The 27,503-nt window shown below is 53.8% G+C and overlaps 1 protein-coding gene across 2 annotated transcripts in view; it reads right to left on the reverse strand.

Annotated features, from left to right (window-relative positions):
- Nucleotides 1-364: 364 nt before the first annotated feature.
- The window catches only part of TFCP2L1 (transcription factor CP2 like 1), a 59,345-nt gene continuing 32,206 nt past the window's right edge, over nucleotides 365-27,503 (reverse strand). For both annotated transcript variants that reach the window (XM_081796386.1, XM_081796385.1), the window contains 12 exons: nucleotides 26,950-27,055; nucleotides 26,160-26,266; nucleotides 24,764-24,916; nucleotides 21,494-21,604; nucleotides 18,960-19,051; nucleotides 16,710-16,758; nucleotides 16,529-16,622; nucleotides 13,828-13,918; nucleotides 12,717-12,820; nucleotides 10,166-10,308; nucleotides 5,918-5,969; nucleotides 365-5,126 (listed from right to left, as the gene is read on the reverse strand). In XM_081796386.1, coding sequence (XP_081652512.1) covers nucleotides 5,080-5,126; nucleotides 5,918-5,969; nucleotides 10,166-10,308; nucleotides 12,717-12,820; nucleotides 13,828-13,918; nucleotides 16,529-16,622; nucleotides 16,710-16,758; nucleotides 18,960-19,051; nucleotides 21,494-21,604; nucleotides 24,764-24,916; nucleotides 26,160-26,266; nucleotides 26,950-27,055 — 1,149 coding nt within the window. In that variant the 3' untranslated portion in view covers nucleotides 365-5,079. The remainder of the gene's footprint in view (nucleotides 5,127-5,917; nucleotides 5,970-10,165; nucleotides 10,309-12,716; nucleotides 12,821-13,827; nucleotides 13,919-16,528; nucleotides 16,623-16,709; nucleotides 16,759-18,959; nucleotides 19,052-21,493; nucleotides 21,605-24,763; nucleotides 24,917-26,159; nucleotides 26,267-26,949; nucleotides 27,056-27,503) is intronic.

The following is a 27,503-nucleotide window of genomic DNA, read 5'->3' on the forward strand; positions in this document are numbered from 1 at the left end:
GGCCTGACTGATGGTATCACACAGAGCATGTGACCGTGAGGCAGCTGTGTGGCAGACCGACTCCACGAGCCCTGTTTCGGGGGTCCTTGTCAGAGGTCAGCTGCCGGCACTGCTCCCCTCCCCGGAAGAGGTGGACTTAGGGTGTGCATTCCCCCCAAGTAGGGCAACTTTACCCCTGACCCGTTTCATCAGAACCCGAACTAGGGTGCCACACAGGATCTAAAAGCAAGAGCATTAACCCCCACATCCAGCTGAGCTGAGAATATCCAGAGCTGCACTCAGGCCAGATACAGGGGCGAGGAGAGGGGCCCGCGTGTGCGCGCGCGCGCGCGCGCACACACACACACACACACACACACACACACACACACAGACAAACGCACGCGCGCGCGCACGCGCGCATCGGTAATGTAGACGTGGAGCTGGCCAGCACAGAAATCTGGGCTCAGGCTGCCAGGGAGCCCTTCTTAAAGACGCGCACACAACGGCCTGAGCAGGAGCACTGGTGGTGCCCTGTGCAACCAGGATGTGTGCCCCGACCCGTTACTGGCCCGCCGAGGACTTCACGTAGGGGACAAAGGGAAAGCCCGCCGCCCTTCACATTCACCTCACGAAGGAGCCGCCCACGACTCCAGACAGGCAGACACTCAGGCCAAGCGAGGGTCTGGGGGCCCTGGCTCCCGCCCCCCTGCGCCTTCCACTTCCTCCTGCACCTCGGGCACTGTCACGCCGCCACCCTCACCCCTCATGCTCTGCTCTTCCACCTTCCTAGAGCCTCCGGGCTCACTCCCTCTGCTCCACCAACAACAGCACAGGTTTTCCATTTTCCTCATCAACTTGTTAATGATTTTCAGAGCTTAGGTCACTCAGGCCAGGCCCCGGGGCCACGCTGGACTTGGAAACTTGTGACACACTGCTCGGCCGGCCCCAGTGTGCTCCCAGTGAACCCCCCTCTAGGTTCACAGCTCTTCCCAAGGGGCCACAAGCTGCCCGGGCAGGAGGTCTGCAGGGACACTGTCTGGCCTTTGCTTAGGACCCGAAGCCCCAGGCTTCAAGCTCCCTCCCCTATCCTGCTCTTTCCATCCATCCCTTTTCCCCTGAGAATCCTATTGTTCTCCCTCTGTGTCGTCAAGGTAAAGGTGCAACCTGGTAAACAGGAAAAGGTTGATCACAACCCTGCAAACGGAAAAAGAAATGCGATGGCCTGAGAATAAGGACCTCAACTCGAAGTTTCTGATTCAAGATGGTGGACTGAGCACTTGAGGAGATCCTCTCTCTCTTCGGGGGGGCACCTTTAAAAACTGCTGCTGCCGTGGAGAAGCCACAGCCTAGAATCATGGGTGGGGGGGCCAGTGGGTACAGTTCCGGGAGGGGCTGCCCCACCCCCCAGGCCCAGGTCCTGGCCTCAGAGCCCTTGGGAAAGAGAGTGGACAGGAGTGGGAAGCTATGGCTTCTCGGCTTTGAAATGAAAAAATAAAAGGGACAGCTAGCTCATCTGAGTTCTGAGGAAGGAGGACAAGCTGTCGAAACCAAGCAGCTGAAACATTTCAGTGCCAAATTAAGAAGCATATTCATTTCCTACTTCTTTGCAAGCTACAAGACTCCACTAGAACCACAGGGAGAAGGTGAAAGGGGCATCTGGATGGCTCAGGCGGTGGGGCCTTGGTCTCGGGGTCATGAGTTCGAGCCCCACGTTGGGTGTAGAGATTACTTAAAAATAAAATCTTTAAAAAAAGGAGAAGGTTAAAAACAAACAAACACAGACAGCAGTGGGGGGTTCCAGAAAATGGAAGATTCCACTAACAGCAAACTTAAGGTAACAGATCTTTATCAGACCCCCATTTGGAATTAAATAAAAAGGAGTCTGCCACAATTAAATAATTAAAATCGAGGCTGTCATCGCTTGGCCTAGGGAGTGGCATCACTTAGGTCTAGTGACTGATAAACCCCTTGAAAGGCTGGAAGTCAGAAGACCAAAGGTCTAGTCCTGACTCTTGTGACCTTGGGCAAATTATTCCACTTCCTTGTTGCTCACTGTCCTCAAAAAAAGGAAATGACTGATCCTGACTTTCCCCTAGGACTAATGTGTGGAGTTAGAACATGCACCAAGAAAGGCCACCGAGTATCAGAGCACAATATGACCCCGTCCTGTTGAGGTTAAGGGGGAGTAAGGGTGAGACACTCAGAGGAGAACAGAAAGCCCGTTATAAAAATGGTGGAGCCAGACATGGGCTGGGGACGGGAGAGGAGGTCAACCACTCGTGCTGGAACAACTGGGTACCCACAGGCAAAAGAGTGATGCTGGACCTCTACTCACACCATGTACAGAAATTAACTTCAAATGAATCAAAGGCCACTACTGAGCTCAAACGATGAAAATTCTTAAAAAGAAACATAGGCACAAATTTTCTTGAACTTGGATTACACCATGATTTTTCAGATAGGGCACAAAAAGCACAAGCAAGGAAAGTAGGGGATCTTGGACATCATCGAAATTAAAAACTTTTGTGCTGTGAAGGACATCATAAGAAGGTGAAGACAATCCACAGAATGGGAGGAAAGTTTTACAGATCACAGAGCTGACAAAGGACCTGTATCTAGAATATACAAAGAACTGATGCAACTCAGCAATAAAAAAAGACCAATGACCCAAATAGAAACGGGCAAAGGATCTGAACAGGTATTTCTCCAAAGAAGACATAGAAATGGCCAATAAGCACATGAAAAGATGGTCAACATCAGTAGTCACTGGGGAAATGCAAATCAAAACCACGGTGAGATACCACTGGACACCCATTAGAGAATGTTCTAATCAAAAAGCAGCAAGTGTTGGTGAGGATGTTGAAAAACGAGCCCTCCTACGCTGCTGGTGGGAGACTAAAATGGTGCCACTGCTTTGGAAAACCATCCGGAAGTTTCTCAAAAAGTTAAACATAGAGTTCCGTAGGACCCAGCAACGCCAGGGTATATGCCCTGGCGAAAGATGTATGTAGGGTATACATCCTAGGTATATACCCAAACGAAATGAAAACATTATGTATGCAAAAACCTGTACAAATATGTTCATAGCAGCATCATTCGAAACAGCCGAAAAGTAGAAACTCTCGTATCAATCGGCTAATGAGTGGATAAACAAACTGTGACACATCTATCCAGAGAATGAAATACTACTCAACTATAAAAAGGACTGAAGTATGAATACATGTTCAACACAGATGCCCTAGAAAACATTACGCGAGAGGAAAAAAAAAAAAAAGCCAGTAACAAAAGGCCACTCACTGTAATTCCATATCCATGAAATGTCCAGAATAAGTAAATCTACATGGAAAGGAGACTTGTGGTTGCCTAAGACAAGGGGAGCTGGGGGGAAAGTGGGAGGGCGATCACTAAAAGAAACAGGGTTTCTTTTGGGGGTGAGAAAAATGTCTTAAAATTGAATGTGCTGATTCTGTGAATTTACTAAGAACCATAGAGCGGTATGCTCTGAATGGGTACACTGTATTGTATGTGAATTATATCTCAATAAAGCTGTTACCTGCTCCCGCCCCCTCCCCCAAAACAGGAAAGGAATCAGGAGCCTGTTTTACTCTGTAGGAACACCATACCACCTGTGGTCCCAACATAACTCTTAGAGAGCCCCTTTCACCCTGAGAAGTGTCTTGATTTATATAATGAGTTTCTATCATCGCCCTATCACTGTGTGATATCAGGCGGATGGCTCTGCCTCTCTAGGTTTCATTTTCTCCAACTGGAAAGCAAGGTCTACCCAGTTCGGATCATCTTTGACCCCAGCGCTATAATCCCCTAAAGCTCTGCTTTAGAAGTTGTAAAATCCTGCTCCATTGATCACAGGGCTTCTCAATGCTCTGAAAGTTAAACCTAAGTTATCGAAGAGTATAGATCACTGCGTGCCGGGAAACAGACGCAAGACAAAGCCTAATTGCTGAGTTTACTGGTTACTGATAATCAGAGTTCCCCAAGAATTAAGCCATGAAGAAAGGTGATCCAACCACTCCAATGCAGGCAAAATGCCCTAAACACTCCCTCCATGCGTGAAAAAAGATAAACATTTTAAGTTGGGGCCACACAGGAAAGATGAACCCCAGGAAACTTGGCAAGTTTGGCAGTCGTCAGCCAAGGTCTTCTTTAAATGGGACCTGGTTAAGTCCATCCAACAGGGCCTGCTATCATGACCATCAAGGTCATCTGATCATACAGCCGAATACTCATTTCCTAATCTTCCTTACCCATGATTGCTTAGGGCATAAAATTACATAAAAGGGGCTCAAGCAAAATATCATTCTGTTCTCATCCCTTTCATACTCGTGAGAACATACCTGAAAAATAGTTGTTCTATTCCTCTCCTTCTTCCTTCCAAGGGCACAGACCTAGGTCTATGTGGCCAGTCCTACACAAGCATCGTGGTGTCTACATTACCAATGCAGAGACAGGAGCCCATCGCTGGGCACTGCAAAAGCAGGTCCTTAGAAACGGAGTCAAGGTGAAAGCAGCAGAAGGCACAGAATAAGTCCCCTTCCCACCGAGCCATCCAAGAAGCAGAAAGACAGATGCCCACCAGGGTCGCTGAGAAGGGGAACCAACACGAAGACAGAACACTGGCAAGCCACCTACATCCAGTCATCAGTCCTGGTCATGGAGCCGGTTCCCAGAAAAGGTGAAGGTTGGGGGGAGGCACAGCCTTCCCGGGAGGCAGGGGAATGGTCAGAAGGCACCGAGACACTCAGTGAACTGGCCTCCAACTAGGGAGCAAGGGGTTTCAGAGAAGATGGCCCTGCCATTTGCCTCTTTAAGATAGCAGGGCTGGGAAAAGAATGAGGAACATTCAAAAGTTGGAGGCCAAGAGGAAGGGAGAGAGGAGCCGCTGGCTTTCCATACACCAGAGACTGCATCCGCAGGGTTCTGCTGGTTCATGGGCCGTGGTCTTCCTGGACTGGGCCAAGTCCCTCCCAGCCACAGCCCGCCAGGGGAGGCCGCGGCATAGAGTGGAGCGGTTTCTACATCCGAGGGAATCCATGGGGCTGCGAGGTGGGGGCCGTACTTCACACGCTGGACTTTCGCTCAGAGGCCACATTTCAGGATGACGTGGTAGCCATCATTGCTCTCAGCTGCAAAGAGAAACGCTGGACATTTCACAGGAAGAAGGGCAAGACACCATGACCTTGGGGAAGGAGGGAGGGCATGGTACGGGTGTACCGGCAGGAGTCCCGCCACGGATATTGGCTCCAAACAGATGCATAGAGCAAAGGGTGCTAACAAAACCAGGCATTTTAACACATGCTTCTTGGCAATGCGCCTTTCTACTACAGCCCTGGGCCCAAGGACTGAAGGCTCTATGTCCAAGAAGGCTTTGAACAAACTGTGGTTCTTGGGGTGTTATGGCCCCCAGCTCTCTGAAGGCAGCTGCTGGCTAGATCCAGAGAACAGGGGGGAAAGGAATGGCCCTGTCGGAGTCCAGAGTCTGTGACCCGGTCATAGGGCATTCATTCTGATATACTCTACACATTCACCTGCCCCGGGCCTAAGGAGGGTCACAGCTAGTCTTTCTGTCTCCTGGCACACGAGTTCCTTCTCAGACACCTTCCCCAAGTGGAACCTTCATGTCCCACCCCAGCCCCAGATCCCTGATCCACCAGGCCTACAGGCTGAGTGAGGGAGTTCATGGAGAACACACCTCCTGGCAAGGATTTCCCCTTCAGAACAGACTATGGGGGCCAATCTCAATAGTTCTCGCATTTCCAGGGCAAGGCTTCACAGGAAGTCTGCGTTCCTTTTCCCCAGGTGATGTCCCCAGATAACGCTGTCTCCAGGGACCCACTGCGCAGGCAGGCCCCACTCACCCTATTACCCAGAGAGGAGGCAGGGGGCGCAGCCAGGAGAAAGGGTGAGGGGGCTTTACCTTTCAAGGTACTGAGGATAAAACAAGACTCATCCTGGAAATTCTGCACCATCTGAAAGGCAAAAGAGAGACCATGTCCCTTCAACAAGGACTTCCTAATATGAAAAGCCTCAGTGACACGGAGCTAAGCCACCACAGCTGGTGGAAATGACGGTCACTGTGTTTGCAGGAATGCAGAACGGTTCCACTAACACTTACTAAGGAAACATGAAACAAGATAAATGTACAAAACGATTACCATTTTAAGTAACAAAAACTGAACAGAAAGGACAGAAAGGAGGCTGGCAGGGAAGCAAAATGTGCACATTTAATACAGAACTACATGTTTGTTTGCTTTCGTTTTGCGTTCTCCTAGTTACTTGGTCCTCCAGTCCCTACAGTGGCCACATTACAGAAGCGTGTGTGTGTATAATAGCAACAACGACAAAAAAAATTCAAGTGCTTAAAAAAAAAAAGAATACCTTGGTGATTGGTAGCATATCAGAGTCCCAGGAGGACCAATACAAACACAGCGCCACCCCCTGTGTACAAAGTGGCAGGAATGGAAGCATTACTCAGCCAAGTCTCTCCAGTTCTCATTCTGATTAACTACCAAGTGACCTTGGGCAAGTCAACCTTTTTCCTGCTGGTCTCCATGCCCTATCTGTAAAATGGGGCCGTTTCCATAACAGAAGAAGAGAACCAGGGTGTAGAACAAGGGAAACTGGCACCCACTGCCGGTGGAGTGTTCAGCCATATGACCGCTGTATGAAATTTGCCCGCAGGATCTAGGACATTCCTCCTACAGGCTGGGGTTCTAGATAAACTCCGGCACGTGGACACACAAAGTGCACCTGAGAATGTTCAGAGCAGCGCTGTCTGTTAACTAGAGGGGGCGCCTGGCTGGCTCCGTGGGAGGAGCATGGGACTCTTGATCTCAGGGTCATGAGTTCGTGCCCCATGTTGGGTGTGGAGATTGCTTAAACAAAAACTTAAAAGAAACTGCTAACTGGAGACCGTGCCTGTGTCAGTCAGCGGAAGCACGAACAAACTGTGGCCTAATCATGCTACGCCATTCAGTGCACCACTGGCCTCCAGCAGCATCTGACCTGTGTGAAATCTCAAAAATATACAGGGAATCGGGGCGCCTGGATGGCTCAGTCGGTTAAGCATCCGACTCTGGCTCCGGTCATGATCTCGCGGTTCATGAGTTCAAGCCCCGCGTCGGGCTCTGTGCTGACAGCTCAGAGCCTGGAGCCTGCTTCGGATTCTGTGCCTCCCTCTCTCTCTGCCCCTCCCCTGCTTGCACTCTGTCTCTCTCGTTCTCAAAAATAAATAAAAATTCAAAAAAAATTTTTTTTAAATATACAGGGAAATGAAAGAAAGTCACAGAAAAATATGCTATTATTCCACCTATATCAAGTTTTAAAATAGGCAAAATTAAATATGTTGAGGAGGAACAAAGGCGCGATTAACACAAAATTCAGACCAGCAGGTGGAGGGATGGAGTGGAAAAGGAAATGAGCCCACAAAGGGGCTAACACAATATGGCACTAACCTGAGTGCAGGTATCGGGCACTTAAGCAAACATCTGCCATATTTCACAATATCCATGGAAAGAATATTAAAAATATACTTAAACATACCCCCCACACACATAGACTAGCCAACACAATGGCAAAACCCCTTTCCAAATTAAAAAATTCAAGCTACATTTTATTGCCCCCCAAATCCTGCAAATCCATCCACCTGTCGACCCCTGCCCCTCCCTGCAGGGCCTAATGATGCATGAAGTACATTTATTCTATACTACTGGCCTGTGCCCTCTAGGACTCTTGGCGGCCCAGCCACTTGGGCATGCAAAGCCCTAAGCAGAGCCCACTTGGGCTTAATCAGTAACTCCCTTGTTTAATTAAGTGCCCTTGCACCTCAGGGGCTGGCTCCGCGGCTGGCCAGGCTGCCTCCAGCACTCTGGCAATTAAGAACCAAAGGTTTCCAATTGATTCAGGGTTAAGAGGCAAGGAGACTTCAGGGGAATAAGAATCGCCTACTTAGCTGAGGTAGCTTTTGAGTTCTGTTCTCTGCTTCACTTGCTTAACTGCTCACTCTGGAGGGCACAGGGCAAGCTGGGGAAGGAACTTCCTGCAGGGACCCGTGAAATTGCAAGGGTTCCGCACATTCTTGGCTTTTGTCTTCACCAAAGAAAGTCATTGTGAAATGCAAAGTGACACATTTTCCGTGCCACTACAGCAGTCCATCGCTCAGGGTGTCTCAACCTTCCTGGCTACTCTGAAGTTAGTGCTCAAGTCGGGAACTCTGGGCTTCATCTTATCTGTGAAATGGGGGTGCAAAAATAGCTGCACTGGATTTGAACGTAATGACATGGACGGAGTTCTGAACCGGTGACAAAGACAGCAAGTTGCAGAAAATGTACAGCTGGACCTTTGGGATGTGCGTGTGTGTGTGTGTGTGTGTGTGTGTGTGTGTGTGTGTGTGTTAAAGATTTTATTTTTAAGAAATCTCCACACCCAACATGGGACTTGAACTCACAACCCCGAGATCAAGAGCTGCGTGCTCCACTGAGCCAGCCAGGCGTCCATCTTTGTCATGTGTTTTTAAAACCCACACCTACACAACCTACACAACGCTCGGGCACATGACGGACACTCGCACAAAACATCGTCTGGCAGAATCCCTTCAAAGCTAACATAAACTCTTCTAGGAAAAGAGTGGGGAAGATAAGGACCCTTCACATTTGCCTTCAGCTGGTTTACACTTTTTAAATTTTTTTTAATGTTTGTTTATATTTGAGGTGGGGGGAGAGTGGGGGAGCGACAGAGAGAGAGGGAGACACAGAATCCGAAGCAGGCTCCAGGCTCTGAGCCATCAGCATAGAGCCTGATGCCGGGCTCGAACCCACAAACCGTGAGATCATGACCTAAGCCAAAGTCAGACGCTTAACCGACTGAGCCACCCAGGCGCCCCGATTTACACTTCCTGACTTATACTAATTGTGAATTCCTTTTGAGTTCAAAAGGAAGGCAATCGCTGCCCCCTTGCCAACCTCCAGGACCAAACTGCCATGAAGTGGGGGGCTCTTACCACCCCTATCTGGGGTCTCCTGGTGCCTGATGCTATTTTCTCATTTTATCCTTACTCCAACCTCCTTGGTGGGTATACTTATCCCCATTTTACAGATGTGTAAACTGAGGCTCACAGAGGTTACGTAAATTTGCCCCAGGTCACTCCGCTCCTGGGAGCAAGGTCCAGGTAGGGACACACATCCAATCCCAAAGCCCACATCTGCTCTGCACTCCCAGCCACCATTCGGGTGCCATGTCACCTACAGTCCTCTCCAGATGCTTTCAGAGTTCTCACAGGGGGCTCAGGGGGCTGCCCCTGCCCCCATTAGCCCAACTGTGTTTATAAAGGCCTCATTTCAGGGGAGGTGGCACAGCCTGCTGTCTACGAGCTGGGCTCTACAGCCAGACACCAGGGTTCCCATCCCCTTACCAGCTGTGAGACCTGGGGCAATTACTCAGCCTCTCTGTGCCTCCAGTTTCCCATTTATGAAATGGGATCATTTTACCCACTTCACAGGAAGCTGTTGGGATTAAACAAATCACTACTCGGGCACTTAGAACAGTAAGCAGCGGATAAATACCGACACTCCTTACTGTTATTATCAAGAGGAGGGACCGGGATAGAACAGGCCTGAAAGCTCTGTTCTGCCGTGTGCAGGAATGCCTAAACATCCCGGCAAACCAGTTTAATTAATAACCCCCTCCTTAGCCGTGAGTGAGATCAGATCACTGTGTGCCCTCTGCCAGCGGCCGCTTGGGCCGTGTACAGGTCTGTGGGGCCAAGGACAGACCCGGGAAGGCTGCGGCGCCTCCACCATTCACACAGGAGGGCTCTGTTCTCTCACACGACCTGCATTCTCTCCATCACCCAGCCCCCTGGGACCCGCCGCCCACCCTCCTGCCAACTTCTTCCAGCCCCGACCGTAAGCACCCTGAGGGCAGGGGTGCAGTCTGTGCCGTGGCTCCTGCATGGCGCCTGGCTGAGGATGGGGCCTGGAGTGGATACTAGAGAACTATTTAGAGCCACAGAACTCTCTCCCCCTGCGCTCCGGGTGCAGTCAAGGGCATGTGGCACGCGGATGAGACTTAGCGGCCATCTCTGGATGGAAGTCATCCCCAAGCCCCAGGGGGTGCCTCCCCGCAGCCCCAAGACCCGGGCCGCAAGTCGGGGCTGGGCAGCGCTCACCTCGTTGCTGACCACCACGTGGATGCCGGTGGGGCCCTGCCGATAGACTCGGTGGATGTGCTGGGGGGAGATGCTGTACAGGTTGGCAATCTTCTCAACCAGCTCCAAGGTGGTCAGCTCCTCCAGGAAGATGGCGTGGTACACTGCAGGGTGAGGGACAGGGCCTTCTGTAGAACACACGCCTGCTCTCTAAGGAGCCCACCCCTGTGCCCACCCCCCATCAGTCACTGGGTTGTAAGGATGCCCATCCCAGACTGATTCGCCAGGACCTGGCTGGAACAGGCACAAAGCCCCTGCATGGCCCAGTGACACGGGAACCGCAGCGAGGCTATGGGTCCTCATTCCCGCACCCGTCTCTCCTGGGGGGATCTTCCACAGAATGTAGAATTCCTGCGTCCGTCCCACACCCAGTGACACCCATTTAGGGTTGGGAGCTAGAGCGAGAACAGCTGGCACAACGCTGTATTTTAACAAGCTTCCAGTGATTCTGACATGCGGCCAGACGTGCACCCTCGCAGGAGAGAGGACAAATCCTGTGTCCCCTTTCCTTCCTTTCCGTTGCACAGAGGGGCCATTGGATGGCTTTGGGGGAGCAAAGAGCGGGATTTAAGGATAACTGCCACTTGACAGCAGGCGAGTCTCGTCCTTGCCCTTCCCCGCAGCACAAATACTACTCGGCTCCAGCACTGCGACCACAAAGGGAAGGGGGGCGCTGGGAGTGTCACCAGCCTGCTGGAAGATAGCAGTGACCCCGAGGCTGGAAACGCTTCCTTATTCGAAACCCAAACCAGCCAGGCGGGAGCCAACTCTGGGCTCCCGGCGGTGGACATACACGCTCAGGGGTGGGGGGAGGGGTGCACAACCAGATTGAATTAGAGATTCCCAAACTCCTACCTCAACCGAGGAACAGAGACCCCATTCTTTCAAAAGCGTGTGTGCGTGCACATGCAAACGCACACACATCGGCTCCCCCTGAAGGGGTGCCAGCCGGGCAACAGATTCGCCGTCCCAGGATGTCAGACAGGCTGACCGGCCGTCCAACTCTGCAGAGGTGGCCGCTGTGTGCTGCCCCTTCCCGTGCAGACACCAGCTCCAAATGCCAGCCTCTCTCATGGGAGTCCTTTTTATAACACTTCTAACCTACCTGTGTTTAGGTTAGCCTGCTCCACTTTTTCTGAGTTCACTCTGCCAACAAATCAGGCTGGCCACAAACACCCAGACGGCTCGCAGGCCAGCACCCTGTGCTGTAACCTTTTGTCACTGGCCTTGCCTGCCCCCAGCTGAGTGTGGTGCCCACCAGGAGTGCTTGGAGCGGCTGACAGGGTCAGTGGGACACTCCCCTGAACGCCTCCCAAGCCACCTCTCATCCGGGGTCTGGTAGGGGCAACCTGGGGAAGCACGAGGCTCTAGAGTAGGCAATCCCAGGTTCAAATCCCAACTCGGCCACACGAGAAGCAAGGCCGCGAACGATCTCTACACATCCCAGAGCCTCGGGGCACGTGCAGGGTCAGCTCCACGAGCTGAAATCCGTCCTTCACAGGCTGACAGTTGCAAAGCAGGGGGAGGACCCAGACATCCTCCAGAAGCGTACAGGCGCCAGACCCAGGGCTCAGAAGCCAGTTCCTGGGGTCCAACTGTTTGGGTTCTGGCTCTGCCTTGTACGACGCTGTCGTTTTGGGGCAGTTATCCACTCTGTGCCTCAGGGTCCCCCACAGTGAGACAACGTTCCCAACAGTTCCTACTAGAAGCAAATAAGTGAGCACACGGAGCCCTTTGGACAGGGCCAGAGCGATCTGGAGGGACCCGCAGAGGCACACGGGGTGCTCCCTCGCTCCCTGCAGACACACACAGAGCACAGACTCTACTGACACTGGCAAGCGCCCAGAAGCAAAGCGCTTCCCCTTCCCTGCATCGTTTCGCCGAAACCGCACGCCTTGGGGGTTGGGTTGCTGTCTCTATTTCACACATGTGGAAGCTGCAGCACAGGCCCTGGTACCCTGCCCGAGGCCACACAGCCAACAGGCCACACGGCCGGCACTGGGCCCGACCTCAGCCGTGTCCTCTCACCAAACTGCCTCCAGACTAGACTGCCGACCGGAAAGAGCCACGTGCCCCTGAGGTGCTCCTCAGCCCTCGTGCGGCCACCAAACCACACAGGAAAGACTTATCCAGCTGGGGGAAACCACAGGAGGCCACACTGCGGGAATATGGCCACTGAGTGTCACCTGTCACCAGCCTGGGAGCCAGAAGGCCCCACTCCCAATACCGCAAGTGGCTAAGTGGCTCTGGGGGAACACACCCCCTCCCTGGGCCTGTTCCCCAGGTAGGAAGGAAGTAAGCTGGACCACACGTTCTGTGGGATGACCTCCACCTTAAAACATTTCGATCCCAGGAGGAAGTTTAACAAAAACTCGTCTTGCACAAAGCCGGAGTGAGATGGGTTCAGTGGCAACGTTCTCTGCAAGAGGACTCAGGCTGCTGCTACATCTTCCTGTTACTCTGCCAGCCCCTATAATCGGCCCTGGGTTGGGGAGGGGTGCCCACAACTCACCACACAGACTGCTGTCCCCACCACCATCCCGCTTCTGCTGCAGGGGCGCTCGGTTCTGCTCCAGCTCCTGACAGACGTAAATGGTCATCTTCGGCCTCACGTTCCTGGCAGGAGCAGAGGAAATAAATAGCAGGGATGGGGGAGGGGGGAGGAGGGAGGGGGGAGAGGGGATGGGAGAGGGGGAGGAGGACCAGGCTCTGTTGTTCCGGAACGGTCCAGCATGCAGGGGCCCATACTTGTGCTGGGCCTCTACGGCTACACGCAGGCTCGCCTGCAGGCAGGAGGTCCCACAACAGGCCATGAGGGCACTCTGCCCAGAACACGAGGCTCAAGACACAAGGCATTTTTCAGGGTGGTAACAAGCGCAAACACCTTCTCCCGCTTTCCAGAACTCAACATGCCCACTGCCTTCCATCCTCACAACCCAGCGAACTGGAACCTCATTTTACAGAGGAGGAAACTGAGACTCACAGGGATGAAGGCTTTAACCCCGTTGTAAAACCCGTAAGAGGCAGATCAGATCTGAGATTCACACCGCGGCTCTCTCCCTCCCTCTAAAACTGGGCTGTTCACGTGTGAAAGTTAAATGAAATTTAAAAGTCACATGCTCAGTCGCATTAGCCTGAAACCAGGCACTCCACAGCCACACGAGGCCGGGGCTGCCATACTGAGCGGCGAGGCCCAGAACACTTCCGCCGCAGCAGGTGGCTCCCTCAGGCCCAGCCCCGCCCTCCAGTCTGCCCAGAGAACCGGGCGCTGTGGCATGAGGCTGAGTAGCCAATCCAGGCCTCCCTCTGGGAGGAGGCAGCTGGAAACCCAGGACCATGCAAGCCGCTGGGCACCCAGGGAGAGGCTGAGGGGCTGACATCCAGAGCCAAGGCTCATGCCAAAAGAGAGAGAGCGAGCGAGAGAGAGAGCAAGGGGAGGGGCCTCCGGGCAAGATGAGCAGCGGACGGCCGGCCCAGCCCCGCCCCACCCCCCCATGACCCTGATCCCCCCTCAAAGGGCCTCCTTCTGCACCTGCCCCCTGAGGAGCCCTGTCCCTACCAGCCAGCCCACCGGGATAGGGCCTCCTGCCACCCCCTGTATCCAGCTGGACACTGACACCCACCGGCCTTTGATGGCATTAAAGAGCCGGATCCCATCGGCAGGGCCACAGATCTGGACCAAATCGTCTCGAGACATCTTAAGCAAGTCAGCACCTAGGTAGGTAAATGAGGCCGCTCATTAGTGGGACACACAGAAAAGGTCCCCTCCCTGGGCACCTGCAGATGCTGCACCGTGGGCGGGGGGACAGGGAAGAGTCTGCCTCATCCTCAGGGAGCATCAGACATTCCAGGGAGAAAGAAACAGCAAAAAGATAAACATCAGAAAACCACCGCACAAGAGAGGAGTAGTGTTCTCAAAACTCGGCAGAACAATCGGGCATCTATGAGAGCTGAGAGGTCCTCACAGCCTGTGCCTGCCTGCCGCTCCCTCCACACCGTTCACCGGCACGTAACATATGGGCATGGCACCCAGCACGGGACGCCGGTCGCACATGCACTTGCCTGAATACAAAAGTACATGGCTCGCCAGAGGCGGCCGCTCTGAAGGCACCCGGGCTCCCGGCACACAGATCAAGAGGCAGAATGCTCCCACCCCCCACAGGCCCCTCGTGCCAGCCAGCCCCCCTCCCTGCCAATGGGGAACTGCTGTCCTGATTTCTCACAGGCAGGAGTTCTGCGTGCGTCTTCGAAACTTACATAAGTGGAACTGAATCGGCTGTGTTTTCCTATGTCTGCTCCTCCCTCCAAGCTCTATTTAAGGGCTCGTTCATGCTGTTTGTGGTTATACATCATTCATGCACTTTCTTAGACATTATTGGTTGGGTGCATACACCACACTCACGTGTCCCTTCTGCCGATAGGCACTGGGAGTGCTCCCAGTTGGGAGCGATTATGAATAAGGTCTATGAACATCCTCGTCTGCAGATACAGTCTTTTCCTCAAAGCTCAAGGAGTCCTCTACAGGCTTGTGCCCATGTGGACTCTCCGAGGAACAAGTATGCTACAAGCCTTCTGCTGAAAACCGGCCAACAGCCACATGGCCAGGAGTGACAATATCCATATTCCCCTTTTCCTGCCACAGTTAAGATACAGTTTCAGGTGTATTTCTGTAGGCACAATGGCTCCCTGACACTGAGTAAAAGCCAAACTCCCTCCACTCTTCTACCAGGCCCCTCAGTACCTCTCTGACCTCACCTCCTTCCCCGGTTCCCTTGGCCCCAGTCACCTGGGTGCTCTGCTCTGTGGTCACACCAGTCAGGCTTCCACCTTGTGGCCTCTGCACTTTCGCCCCGCTTGGAAATTTCACTGTCCCCCTCCCCACTTGGCTCACTTCCCTCCCTTGGCCCAGCCTCTGCTCAAGGGCACTTCTCAGGAAGACCTGTGCAGAGCACCCCACCTTAAGACGGCAGCCCTCCTCGCTCCTCCCCGGCCGGGGCCACGTCCCTCCTCATAGCCTGCCCATCACAGAAGGGTCACACTGCGCTGAGACGCCTGGTTCACACAGCTGCACTGACTCGAAGCTGCAAGGACCCCTGAGGATAACGTCCCTGTCCCACCGTCCTCATACCTGCCCCCCAGCACAGAGGAAGGTCTTAACAGAAGCTGGGCTGAAAGATGACCACGTGCGGTGCTCCTTCCACTGTCACAGATGCCCTTGGGGGTCGCTCCTCTAGTTCTGGCCAAAACTCTCCTCCCCGTCACTCTGGACTGACTCAGCTTGGTGGCAATGTTCACTGCTCAGTCTACCCTTATACCCCACAGCCCTGGCTCTGGCTCTCTAACAGCCCTGTCAGCAAGGGCTTCAACAACCATTTAGAGAAGGAAGGACCAGATTCCCCTTCTCACCTGTGGCTTCACCACCATCTCACAGGTCGTGGCTCTGGAGACCGTGTGACTGACAAGCAGCATTACCAGGAAGGCTTGCTGAGTATGCAGCGGCCTCGTTTGCCTGGCAGAGGGGGCCCTTCCCAGGTAGACTAGAGCCCACCCCCTGGGACCCACATGGTCTGCCCTAACAGCCACCCGCGACTGGAAACTTCTAGGGGCAGGATGTCCTAATTTAGCACTTGGCCCAGGGTCGGCAAATGTGAGTGAGTGACCAATGCTATGCTAGGTCCCCAGGACAAAACCACAGACCTGCAGGCACAGCGGGAGAGTCCTGGAAGGTAACTAGCTTTGTTAAGTGTTTCTAAGATCTAAGACGTGGGTCTTAAAAACAACACAGGGGCACCTAGGTGGCTCGGTTAAGCATCTGACTTCGGCTCCGGTCATGATCTCATGGTTCATGGGTTCGAGCCCCACGTCGGGCTCTGTGCTGACAGCTCAGAGCCTGGAGCCTGCTTCCGATTCTGTGCCTCCTTCTCTCTCTCTGCCCCTACCCTGCTCGCACTCTGTCTCTGCATCTCTCAAAAATAAATAAACGTTTTAAAAAAATTTTAATAAATAAATTAATTTTTAAAAATAAAAAATAAATAGCGGCGCCTGGGTGGCTTAGTCGGTTGAGCATCTGACTTCGGCGCAGGTCATGATCTCGCAGTTCATGAGTTCGAGCCCCACGTTGGGCTCTGTGCTGACAGCTCGGAGCCTGGAGCCTGCTTTGGATTCTGTGTCTCCCTCTCTCTGCCCCTTTCCCGCTCATGCTCTCTCTTTCAAAAATGGATAAACATTAAGGGCAAAAAAAAAAAAAAAAAAAAATTAAAAATAAATAAATAAATAAATAAATAAATAAATAAATAAATAAAAGAAACACAGAGATGCTCTCACCCGAGAAGCTGGCAAAGAGCCGGCAAAACTGTGAGAATCTGTTTCGGTGCAGCCACTGCTGGGCATCCTGGATCGAGGCCGATGGAAGCAGGTGCTGCAGGCAGAGAGAAGGGGCCTTGAAATGACCAGGCAGGGTGTACCCAGGGACACGCGGCCAGAGAGCCTGGCTGCAGACACTTACGTCATTGCCCAAAGGCAGGGTCTCCACTGGGTGGGTCGGAGAGCTGTTCCTGCAAAGGAAGAGAACAGGTCATAAGGCATGAGGATACCTTCCGGGACACAGGAAGGTCCCCGGGCCAGGGCTCTCACCTCCCCTCAGGTATGGTGTTGGCTGCAAATGCAGCAGGGCATCCAGAATTTCCCAGGTCAGAGAGTGTAGGCAGTTACCACCTACACAGCCCCTCAAAATCCCTGACCAACCGTTCAGGGTAGACACTATGTTCTGGCTGGCAACACAGCCGGGCCAGCGATAACCCCTCCACCCCAAGCTCAGGGTCTGTTTGCATCCGATTCTCTCCCACACCATTTCCACCCCAGCCTCAGCCCCAGGGCTGAGGGCACCTGCCCTAAAAGCCCCAGACATGACTCTGCACAGTGACTTAGTGCCTGGACAGCGGCAGCTAAACACCTCTCTGCGGAGACAGGAGAGGGCTGGGGGCTCCCCAGGGAGGCGTCCTACAGTGAATGACAGCCACCCGGGGACATCCGTCCATGAGAAAAACAGTCTCATCATTGGAGGCACACCGACCTCCCTTCAAGGGCTTGCTACAGAGAAGGCACAGACCTAAATATCTGGATTTTTTTTAAATTTTTTTTTCAATGTTTATTTATTTTTGAGACAGAGGAAGATAGAGCATGAACGGGGGAGGGCCAGAGACAGAGGGAGACACAGAATCTGAAACAGGCTCCAGGCTCTGAGCTGTCAGCACAGAGCCCAACGAGGGGCTCTAACTCACAGACCGCAAGATCATAACCTGAGCCGAAGCCGGACACTTAACTGACTGAGCCACCCAGGCACCCCTAAAAATCTGGATTTTTAAGTTGAGAGAAACATACACTTTATTTTTTTAAAGTGTATTTATTTTGAGAGAGAGCACAAGCAAGGGAGGAGCAGAGAGAGAAAGGGGGAGAGAGAGGGGGAGAGGAAGAGAGAGAGAGAGAGAGAGAGAGAGAGAGAGAGAGAGAGATATGACCCTCCCAGGGGTGCCTGGGTGGCTCAGTTGGTTAAGCATCCATCTTCGGCTCAGGTTATGATCTTGTGGTTCGCGAGTTCAAGCCCCGCGTCAGGCTCTGTACTAACAGCTTAGACCCTAGAGCCTGCTTCGAATTCTGTGTCTCCCTCTCTCTGCCCCACAGAGAGGGGCACGCGCGCTCTCTGCAGGCACGCGCGCGCTCTCTCTCTCTCTCTCTCAATCTCAAAAATAAGCATTAAAAAAATTTTTAATCATAAAAAGTTTCAATTTGTGTGTACCTTATCACAGTAACAATGAAGAAAAGGCCCTTGTAGGGATGACCCTCAGACCAGTCATCGGTAAAAACAGCTATGCTTTGTCATGTGCCTTTGAGGCCCGGGGCACCTTACACACGTTCCCCTGACCCTGCATGGAATCCTGACTCCCTTGGTAGTGGGGAGAGCAAGGCTGAGGGAAGTTAAGGAACTGACCCCCCAAAAGGTGGGATTTAACACTCGGTCCGCCTGATTCTGAACATGACGTCTTTTCTATGCCCCCCCAACCCCCCTCACCTTGTGAAATCAAGTTCATAGACACTCTTATGTGACAAGCACAAGCTTTGAGACATCCCAGGTTCCACGCCCACATCTCCCCCTGCCCCCAGGAACAGGATCAAGATGTGCACAGCCATCACAGGGCGCCGTGGGCCCTTCCTGTGCCACAAACCCTGGGAAAGGCCGGACCGACGCCCGCCGGCCCCTGCACTACCGTCACCTTAGAGTCAGTGTGGCCTGTGCATTTGCAGAGCTGGGTGACCAGTAACGAGGCCACTTCTGGGTTACAAGCCCTGAAACCCGGGGCCAGGATCACCCTGGGCTGACCCTGCTACCCAAAGAACGTGCACAAGGATCACAGAGAGAACCAAGAAGGCCCCTCGCGGCCACTGCAGCCACCCAAACAGCTGCCTCCTAAGGCCCCATCTGTCTAGGGGGCCATTCTGCCCTGGAGGGCCCCTGCAGACCAACCTTTTACCGGGGGAAGGCGCGGGCAGGCGGGTTGTGGGCTGTTGCTCCACAGATGGGTGTTTACAGACACAGGCCCATGCACAGAAAGCTGTGCAAATATTACAAACACCTCCCCGAAACCCAAATCAATGCCAAGGTACTAAAGGAGGGAAAACGCAGAGAAGAAGATCCAGAAAGGAGCCTATACCCACGATCACTCCATGGACTCTTAGAGGGAGAAAACAGCAGACATACCCTTCGCCGAGGCCAAAGCTGTTTGGAGAGCCATTGTAGCTGGGAGACGGGGCGCTGTTCACCTGATAGGCCATGTCGGGCCACGGGGAGCACTGCAGAAAGAGCACAGGGCAGCGGTGACTCGGGGGCCATCGTACTCAGGAGGAACTCGGGCAGCAGCAGCCATCGAGACCGGTGCATGCAACCACCGAGCCCTCAACACCTGGCCCACATTCTCCCGGGGCCCACGTGAGCCAGCAAAGCATGGGTTACTTGGGCCACACAGAAGAAACCAAGTACGGCAGAGAAGACACCTGCCATTCAGTCATACCTAGAGCAAGCAAGGTGTGGCATGTGTCTCTCTGAGCTTCCCAGCAGTCACACCAGCAAGGGCAAGAAACATCATCCATCACCTGGGTCCACAAGGAGAGAGCCAGCTGCCCAGAGGCAGGTTTCCCAGGCACAGACAAATGTGGGTGAATGCACGCAACAGGGAGCACTGGACCCAGGTAACTCCCAAACAAAAATCATCAGTAAAGCTCAGAACTAAAACCTGCGCTATTTGAAACCAGAATCAGCCGACGGGCCCTGGAGAGCAGGAGGCACTTGCTCAATCTCCGGGGGCAGCCCCCCTTCACCATCATTCTGTGCGTGCTTAGTGTGGGTCAGGTGTCCTGCTAGGAGCTCAGGGAGACAAGCCACACGGAAGATGTGATCCTTGGCCTCCGAGGAACTTCTTGTGCAGAAGCCAAAAATGAACATATGTGAGAATCGCCCAGAGAAAGCACAGACATACAGGTTTTGCCTGTTGGGGCAGCCAGCAGACCCAGTATTCACTTTTTCCCTTCCCGGTGAGGACACCTCTTTGGAGAGGGCCAATTTGAAGCGTTCCTGAAGATTTACTATCAGCCGCCGAACCACAGGTTGGCAAATATTTAACTCTGTGGTGAGCGTGGGTTGGAATTTGTTGGTGCTAAATCCGGGAGCCAAGGAGGAAAGCCGACAAACTGTCACCTCACAAGGTCACAGGCCAGGTGGGGGTTTTGACCAACCACACCGCTCTGACAAGGGCTTGGGGGGTTTCTGAAGCACCCCCGGACCTCTCCTCCCCTGGGGAAGTCAGGAGATAGCCTGGAGCAGAGAGGTTGAGGCTCAGCCAGGAAGGAAGAGGTGTCTGTAGATGCAGGGCAGTGGGAGCATGGAGGCCAACCCCGGATGGCATCACCCACAGGGGAAGGGATCGAGGCCTGGGGAGAACCCACCGGTCTGAGCCCTAATTCCTAAATGCAGGGCCTTGCACTGCTTTGCTGCCGAGAGTAAGGCAGGCTCTTCCTGTCCCAGGGCTCACTGGCCACTATATCCCAAGTTGGATGAAACACCAGTACGTATTGACCTGTGCCGCAAAATTAGCTTCCAGACTACCTTGTTGCAGACAGCCTTCTGCCTGTGGCTGAATACACTTGCTCACACACACACCCCATCAGCCAGGACCAGGACCGGCCACTGTTCTCTTAGATGGTCCGTAGCCAGTCCTCACCCTTGACATCACCTTAACCCCACCATGGCCGGCGCTGGGCCTCATGCGTGTGTGGAGGGCCTTTCAAGTTATTCAGTGAACAGACACCCACTGGCTGTACTGATTACAGAACACAGTGGGGAACAGCTGTTTAAACAAACAAGAGAGCCCACCCAGGAAGAGGTGGCACCAGCGGTGACCTGTGACAGGAGGAAGGAGAGCCTGTGACGGCGAGGGTCTCAGACGTACCCTGGACAGAGAATGGCTGCAGCAGATTGCTGTCGGTGTCAGGGTTGGGAGGAAACCCATTCCAACACCTGACCAAACCACCAAGCAGCAAGCCCGCTGAGAAAGGAAGCCCGCGGGTCTTTCTACCACATGCAGAACCTCACGTGCACAGGGTCATCCAATGCTCCCTGTCTCAAATAGCCAGAGCCTGGAAAGAACCCGATGTCCTCCAGTAGGCCATCCAGCTACACAACGGAGGCCACACCACTGGATAAAGTACTAGAATGCTCTTTGTGAACAGATGGGGAACAGACTCCCATAGGCTATTAAATACAGTTACAGAACAGCATGTCTGTGTGTGCTGTTGGTGCAAAACAAGCAGGTGTGGAGCAAATGTGTGTGAGCTGGCTTCCTTTGCAGAGAAAGCTGGGCCAGACACAGGTGGACCCAGAGACACCAGCTGCCCTTGGGGAAAGCTCGAGGCTAGGGCACCTTTGGGAGAGGTATTTTCTGAGGTACATACACTCTCTTCTACCTTTTGGATTTAGGGCCTTTACCGATCAAAAAAATAATAATAACCCGATTCTGGAAAGTACAAATGGCAGCCCAGAGCTGGAAGCTATTTCTGGCCACCCGGCCTTATCACATGAACACAGCTCTGGACCCGGGAACCTACCACAATCTAATGGGCACTTTCAAAAGAAGCATTCCCTCAAGGTGGGCGATTTCCCGAGAATCTAGACCAACAGTGCCATCGTCCTGCTCCCGGCAGAAAGGCCTGGGCCCCACACCGGGCACCTGGCCAGCTCACCTCTGTGAGAATGGTGGTCTCGTAGGACGGCTGATACTTCTCCTTCTCTTGGGCAGTTCTCTTCTCCATCTTTTCCCGGTCGGTCTTCTGTTTCCGGTCAGCTCCCTTTGGCTGCAAGTGCAGAGCACAGAGGTCCAATTAGCCCAAAGTGGGCAGGGGGAGCTGTCAGAGAAAGACCCAGGGCTGAGCGACAGTCCCCAAGGCCTGCACACGCCCCACCTCACCCGGGGCCCAGAAGCCCAGGCAGGATCTCTGCACAGGAGAGCGTCTCCCTCACCTCCCAGGCAGCAAGCATGCAGTCCTCTTCCTGGAGCCCTTGCACTTCCCCACCCAAGGGAACTCACAGCCTGCCAGGGTCCTGCCACTTGGCTGCTCACGGGGAAGGTCAATGCCACTGGCCCGTGGACAAATCCTTGGGAGCCATGACAGATCCCACTGCACTCCCTGGGTTACCAGTGCGGGAAGTGTGGTCCGCACCTGCAGGCTAGGAGCCCCTGGACACTCGTGAAGGCCTCCTGACCCCCAGCTCCTGGGACTATGCTGCAGCTCCCCACTCCCACGCCCCACCCACACAGGGTGACACCCCCATCCTGACAGAGCCTCGCCTGGGCGCCAAGCACCCGTGAGCGACTTACAGAGGGGCCCAGGCCTCACAAGCTCCATCAGTTCTTTCATTTACAGGTAAGGAAACTGAGGTTCAAGTCACTTGTCTAAAATGAAGAGGAACCTGTTTGGCTGTTCGGGGTCTTAAAAAAAAAAAAAAAAAAAAAACTGAAGCAGAACTTAGTGTCGACCAGGTGAAGAATCCAAGAGAGCACGCCCGGGTGTGTACCACCACCAGGCCGGCCATAGCGGCCCTGCCCACGAGGGTGCTCTGGACATTCACAGCCTGCTTGGTGGCTTCAGACATCAAGACTCCAAGCAGCCCCAGAACAGAGCAGTCTCACTGCATACACAGTGGACTGTGCCTGGCGTGAAGCGAAATCCGCCGGCTCCCAAGCTCAATGGCACCTTCACAGACTCTCTATGCACCTTCCTCAGGCTACAGCTTTTGGCTCCCAGCTCAAGGGCATTTTAGGAAACAGCCCTCAGGGGGGGATGTGATACCCATGTTAGATGGAAATGGGTTTGCAGGGAGTCGATCACCTGGGGACAGGAACGACAGATCCGGTGTTCAGAGAAAGGGCCAGGTCTGCGGGACCCATACCCCGCTTCGTCTGCCTCCCTGTCCCTAACAGGAGGGATTCTCCACTCAGTAGACATGGGGCGAGCCTGCGTGTGGGGCTAGCACTCGGCCCAGCGAGGCCTGGGGGAGGTAGCTGGTCAGAGAGGGGTCCTGCCTGTCTCTTCAGAGGCCCTGATGTACCCAGAGCCTCAGGGCATGGCTCCAACAAGCAGGAGGCTTCCCAGTGATGGGGGTGAGTAGGGGTGGAAGAATGACGGACAGGTTGGCAAGGCTCCGCCCGGTGCTTGCGCACACCTGCTTGAACTGCTTCTGTGATGGGGCTGGATGCATGGGGTGGCCACACCTCCTCAGGCATTCCGAGAAGCCAGTTTCAGGGGACAGGGGCCCCTACACCCCTGCAGGAGATGCCAAGACCTTTCTTGAGTCATTCAAAGAAGCTTCCAGACCAATTCCTCAATAATAGCTGGTGTATGGTCCAGGAGTGTGGTGGGCAGAGCCCTCGCTACTGAGCTTCTGCCTCAAGGTGTAGAAAGGGGAGCTGGTAGGGGGCGTGGGGAGGCCTAGGCGCTCCAGGGGGGCAGACACTGTCCCTTCTCTCCTGCTGCCCAGCACAGCCTCTGATCCCTAGGAACTCCACTGGATGCCACAGGACCTGAGGACAAGTACGGCTAGAAGGACCACAAATGTGGTCTGTATATGACAAGGACGGAGGGATGACTGGGGACAGGCAAAGACCTCCAGCAACACAGCTGTGGAGCTGTCCACCAGACCCAGAACTGTGAGATCCTAGAGCAGGCAATAAGACCAGAGGCCGCGGCACCCAGTGCACCAGTGGACAAGGTCAGCAGAAGCGTGTTCTCCAGAGATGGCCACGTCCTGATCCCCAGGAGCCGACAGGCTATCACCTTATGCGGCAAAAGGGGTAAGGCTGCATGTGGAGTTAACAGAGCTAGCAGTGTGAGATGCAAACAGGAAGGTTATCCTGCATCATCCCGGGGGGTCCGATATAACCACAGGGCCGCAGAAGTGGGCAAGGAAGGGAGGAGAGGAGGTTGGAGAGGTGTGGCGAGAAGGGCCCGGCCACTCTCGCTCGCTCTGAAGACAGGTGGACAAGTCACAGGCCGAGGAAGGCAGAGGCCTCTAGAAGCTGGAAAAGGTACGGAAAGGGATTCTCCTCCCTTGGAGCCTCCGGAAAGGAATTGAGCCCAGGAGACCCTTTCAGACTTCGGGCCTCCAGCACTGGGAGATCGTGAATGTGTGTGGCTTTAAGCCCCTAAACGTATGGTAATTTGTTACAGCAGCAATAGGCAACCGATAGAGTGGGTTTGATTTCAAGGAGTCCCGATCCTGAAGCAGGGTTGCGAAGGGTGCTACCACGGCAATGCTAACTGACCAAGGTGTCCCAATCCATACAGCCCGCCCGCCCTCGCCCCTGGGGGTGCCACAGGCTCCGTCGTGACCCTGCATCTCCCCAGGCCACGCAGGACCTTCAGCTGCGTCACCGGCCACAAATCATCGTTGGGAAGTATCGGTCCAGACCGAGATGAAAAGTAGTAACGGGCAACTGCAGGGGGTGAGCAAGGAAGGACAAGGGAGGAGGTACCTCCAAAAACATTTCTTTCTCTGACAGGAGGCCACTGCAGACAGTGACATGGCTTCGGGCCCTCGGTAAGAACATCTGTGGCCAGGATTCCTGCAAGGGGCCTCCTGGCTTGAGTTTAAGGAGAATCAAACTACGGAATCTGTGGCCAGCTACAAAGTGCATGGGAGGAAAACAAAAACCTAAAAACGTTCAAGTCCAGACATTCTTACAAAGTAGAGCTGGGCACGGCCATCTGTGGTGATGGGAGACGGGAGGTGCCACACGCAGAAGGACACCCACAGTGGCCAGGCCCATCACCCCAAGACATACTGCTCGGGCTCTTCAGGAATCCAGGCGGGAGCCCCGGGCTACAGGGACGCCAAGCCCCCTGCTGGGCCTCCAGGGCGACTGCACAGGTCAACGTGCTGGCGTCACTGTCCAGCGCAGGCAGGGACCCGTGGGCACGTGTGACCCCGGGCGGAACGTGGCAAGGATGTCCTACCTTGAACACCTTGATCTGGCAGCTGGCGGAGTGCAAGTGCTCTGTGTATTCCCCATTGTCGTTCTGCTTAAATGTGTCAATCTGTACTCGGAAAGGCACCCCCTTCTCACCCCCGTGCTTCCTCGGGGTGAATTCTGTGCTGATACAGTGTACCTGGAAGGGGAAACATGGGCAAGAAGCAAGAAGAGGGACCGGCCCTGGGCTCCGCAAGTGCCCCTGGCCAAATGAAGGTTTCCATCCTGCCTAGTCAGGTGCAGATCTGTGTCAGCCTCCCCGCTCTCCCCAGGCCAATGGCCCTCCGTCCCGCTTTATAAAGGACACGCCCTCCCACCTTTGTCCCTTGACCTTGGGGGCCCTGCCTGACCAGCGAAGTCCTTGCCATTGCTCAGGCCCACGGACCCCAGTAGCCCCACCCTCACTTCTCTCCCCAGGCAGACCCCACAGACTGCAGAGCAGGTGGGACCATAGCTAAGCCCCCAGTGGCCCTGGTGTCCAGGTTCCTGGGGCCAGGCCAGAAGCATGACCAGGGGGCTGGAACCATCTCTGTGTTTCTGCTAAGTACCTACCACACTCAATGTATATTTATTATTTTAACGCTATAATACTATAATAATGTATTACTGTGGCAATACAACACTATTGTAATAGTGACTTTAAAATATAGTAAGATGGGTGCCTGGGTGGCTCAGTCAGTTGAGCAACCAACTGGGTTTCGGCTCAGGTCATGATCTCATGGTTCATGAGATTGAGCCCCCTCTCTCCCTCTCTCTGCCCCTCTGCTGCATGCATGCATACTCTCTCTCTCTCTCCAAATAAATAAACTTTAAAAAAATAAATTAAATAAAGTAAGAATACTGTAATTATGTTTTAAAACAAAAGTCATAACTTTTACTGAGCAATTACTATGGACCAGATACTACAGTAATGACTTTATGCTCATTGTCCGATTTGTAAGACAGGTGGAAAAACAAAGAGGCTCAGAAAGGGACATATAGTGAGTGAGACAGCCTGTGCCAGCCCAGAAGCACAGCGGCCCTGCCATGCCCCTGAATGCATACCAGGGCCCGACCACTAAATAATTTAATCTTAGAAACTATCATGGAAAAAAATCTTATTTCATATTCTGTACACCAAGACATGCTTATTTTGTAGCAAGCTTATATACTGATAAGCAAACTCCACCCAGGGTTCTACAACATGCCAAGTCCTTTTCCAGCCCCAGGGACCAGCTAGCTCTGTGCATGGGCAACACTCCTGCACCCCCTCCCCTTCGGGGTATGTCCCTGCAAAAGAGAACAGGAGCCCAGCAGGGCCCTGCAGGTGGACTGTTCTGAGGAACTACACGTGGGCCCCAAGACTCCTGGCTTCCCCAGAGGACAACCGCTCCCCCGCCTACCTGAATGAATGCAGAGGCTCTCTTCGAAGGCTCCCACAGAAACTCGACAGCGTTCAGCTGGGTCGGGCTGGCCCTGGGGTCCAAGATACCAACAGACAGTGGAATATCTGCACACACATACACATACACAAAAGTGCAAGTGTCAGCCACTCCCAAGTATTTAGGGAAGGACTCTCATTACAGGTCCAAATGCCTTAACCACCATTTGAAATGCCAAAAGTTCTGAAAAGTACGTTTTGCGTGACCCATTTGGCAGAAAGCCCGACTTGAAGTGCCACGAAGCTATTTAGTCTTTGTCCCATTTCGTGTGACCAGTCATTCTATTCTGCTGCAGAAGTATCAGTGTGCTTGATTGCCTGTTGGAGGCATTCCGCACAGCTTGGGGGTCTACGCACCCTGGTGTCATTCTAAGTTCTAAATTCCAAAACCCAAATGGCTGCCAGGGTTATAGATAAAAGACCCCGGGATCCGTGCCTAAGACTCCAAAATTCAGTTTCTGCTGCCCGTCTCCGTGATACCCAAGCTTCCCTCCATCACAGATCACAATCCTTTAAGGCAGGACCCTCTGCAAAGCCTCCGGGCAATCCCCGGAGTGGCCTTCTCATGCCACTGAAAGAGGAAGTCCCGAGGGCAGGCCTGAGGACACGGTCACCTGTGCCAGCTCCCACAGCATTCTGCCCAAGGCAATAGCGCACTGAAGTGTCCCCCACAGGCATGAGTCCGATAGCATCCAGGAAGAACCCCAATGTGCCTGGAGTGCCTTGGGCCCCTCCTAGCCCAAGGGACTCACCGATGTCCAGGATCCGGTCCCCGGGCCTGCTCCACCGCCATCCTTCCAGCTGCTGGTGCTCCGTGTACTGCAGCCGGCGGTCGTGGAAAACCACTCGGATAATGCTCTGGAGGAGGGGAGGCCGGGAGGGGACAGCCAGGTGTGAGGCCAACAAGGACCCAAGAGGAAGCACCTACCAGGGCAAACCTCCTACCCTTCAAGACCAAGGCCCCTCCTGCTGGAGCCTCCCTTCCCTGCTCGCAAGCTCTGCGTGCTTCTCCCCGCTCAGAACCCCAATAACACAGTGAAAATGATGGCGACCCTTTTTTCCAGGATTACTAAGTGCTTCACGTGCATATATACCTTTTTGTGCAGATGAGCTAACGACAGCTCAGGGAAGTTCAGTAAGTGGCAAAGCCTGGCTCCAACCTGAGTCTGCCCAACCCAGAGCCCGTTCGATCAGCCCAGGCCCCTCTGGTCCTCAGTGCCACCGGCTTGCCCCTGGCCCCTGAGACAACACACTCCAGGGAACAGGAACCCATTCCCACTCTGGAGCTTTCCCCAAACCTCCCAGC

This window comes from Panthera onca, chromosome C1 (genome assembly GCF_046562875.1).
Source record: "Panthera onca isolate mPanOnc1 chromosome C1, mPanOnc1 haplotype 2, whole genome shotgun sequence".
NCBI lineage: Eukaryota > Metazoa > Chordata > Mammalia > Carnivora > Felidae > Panthera > Panthera onca.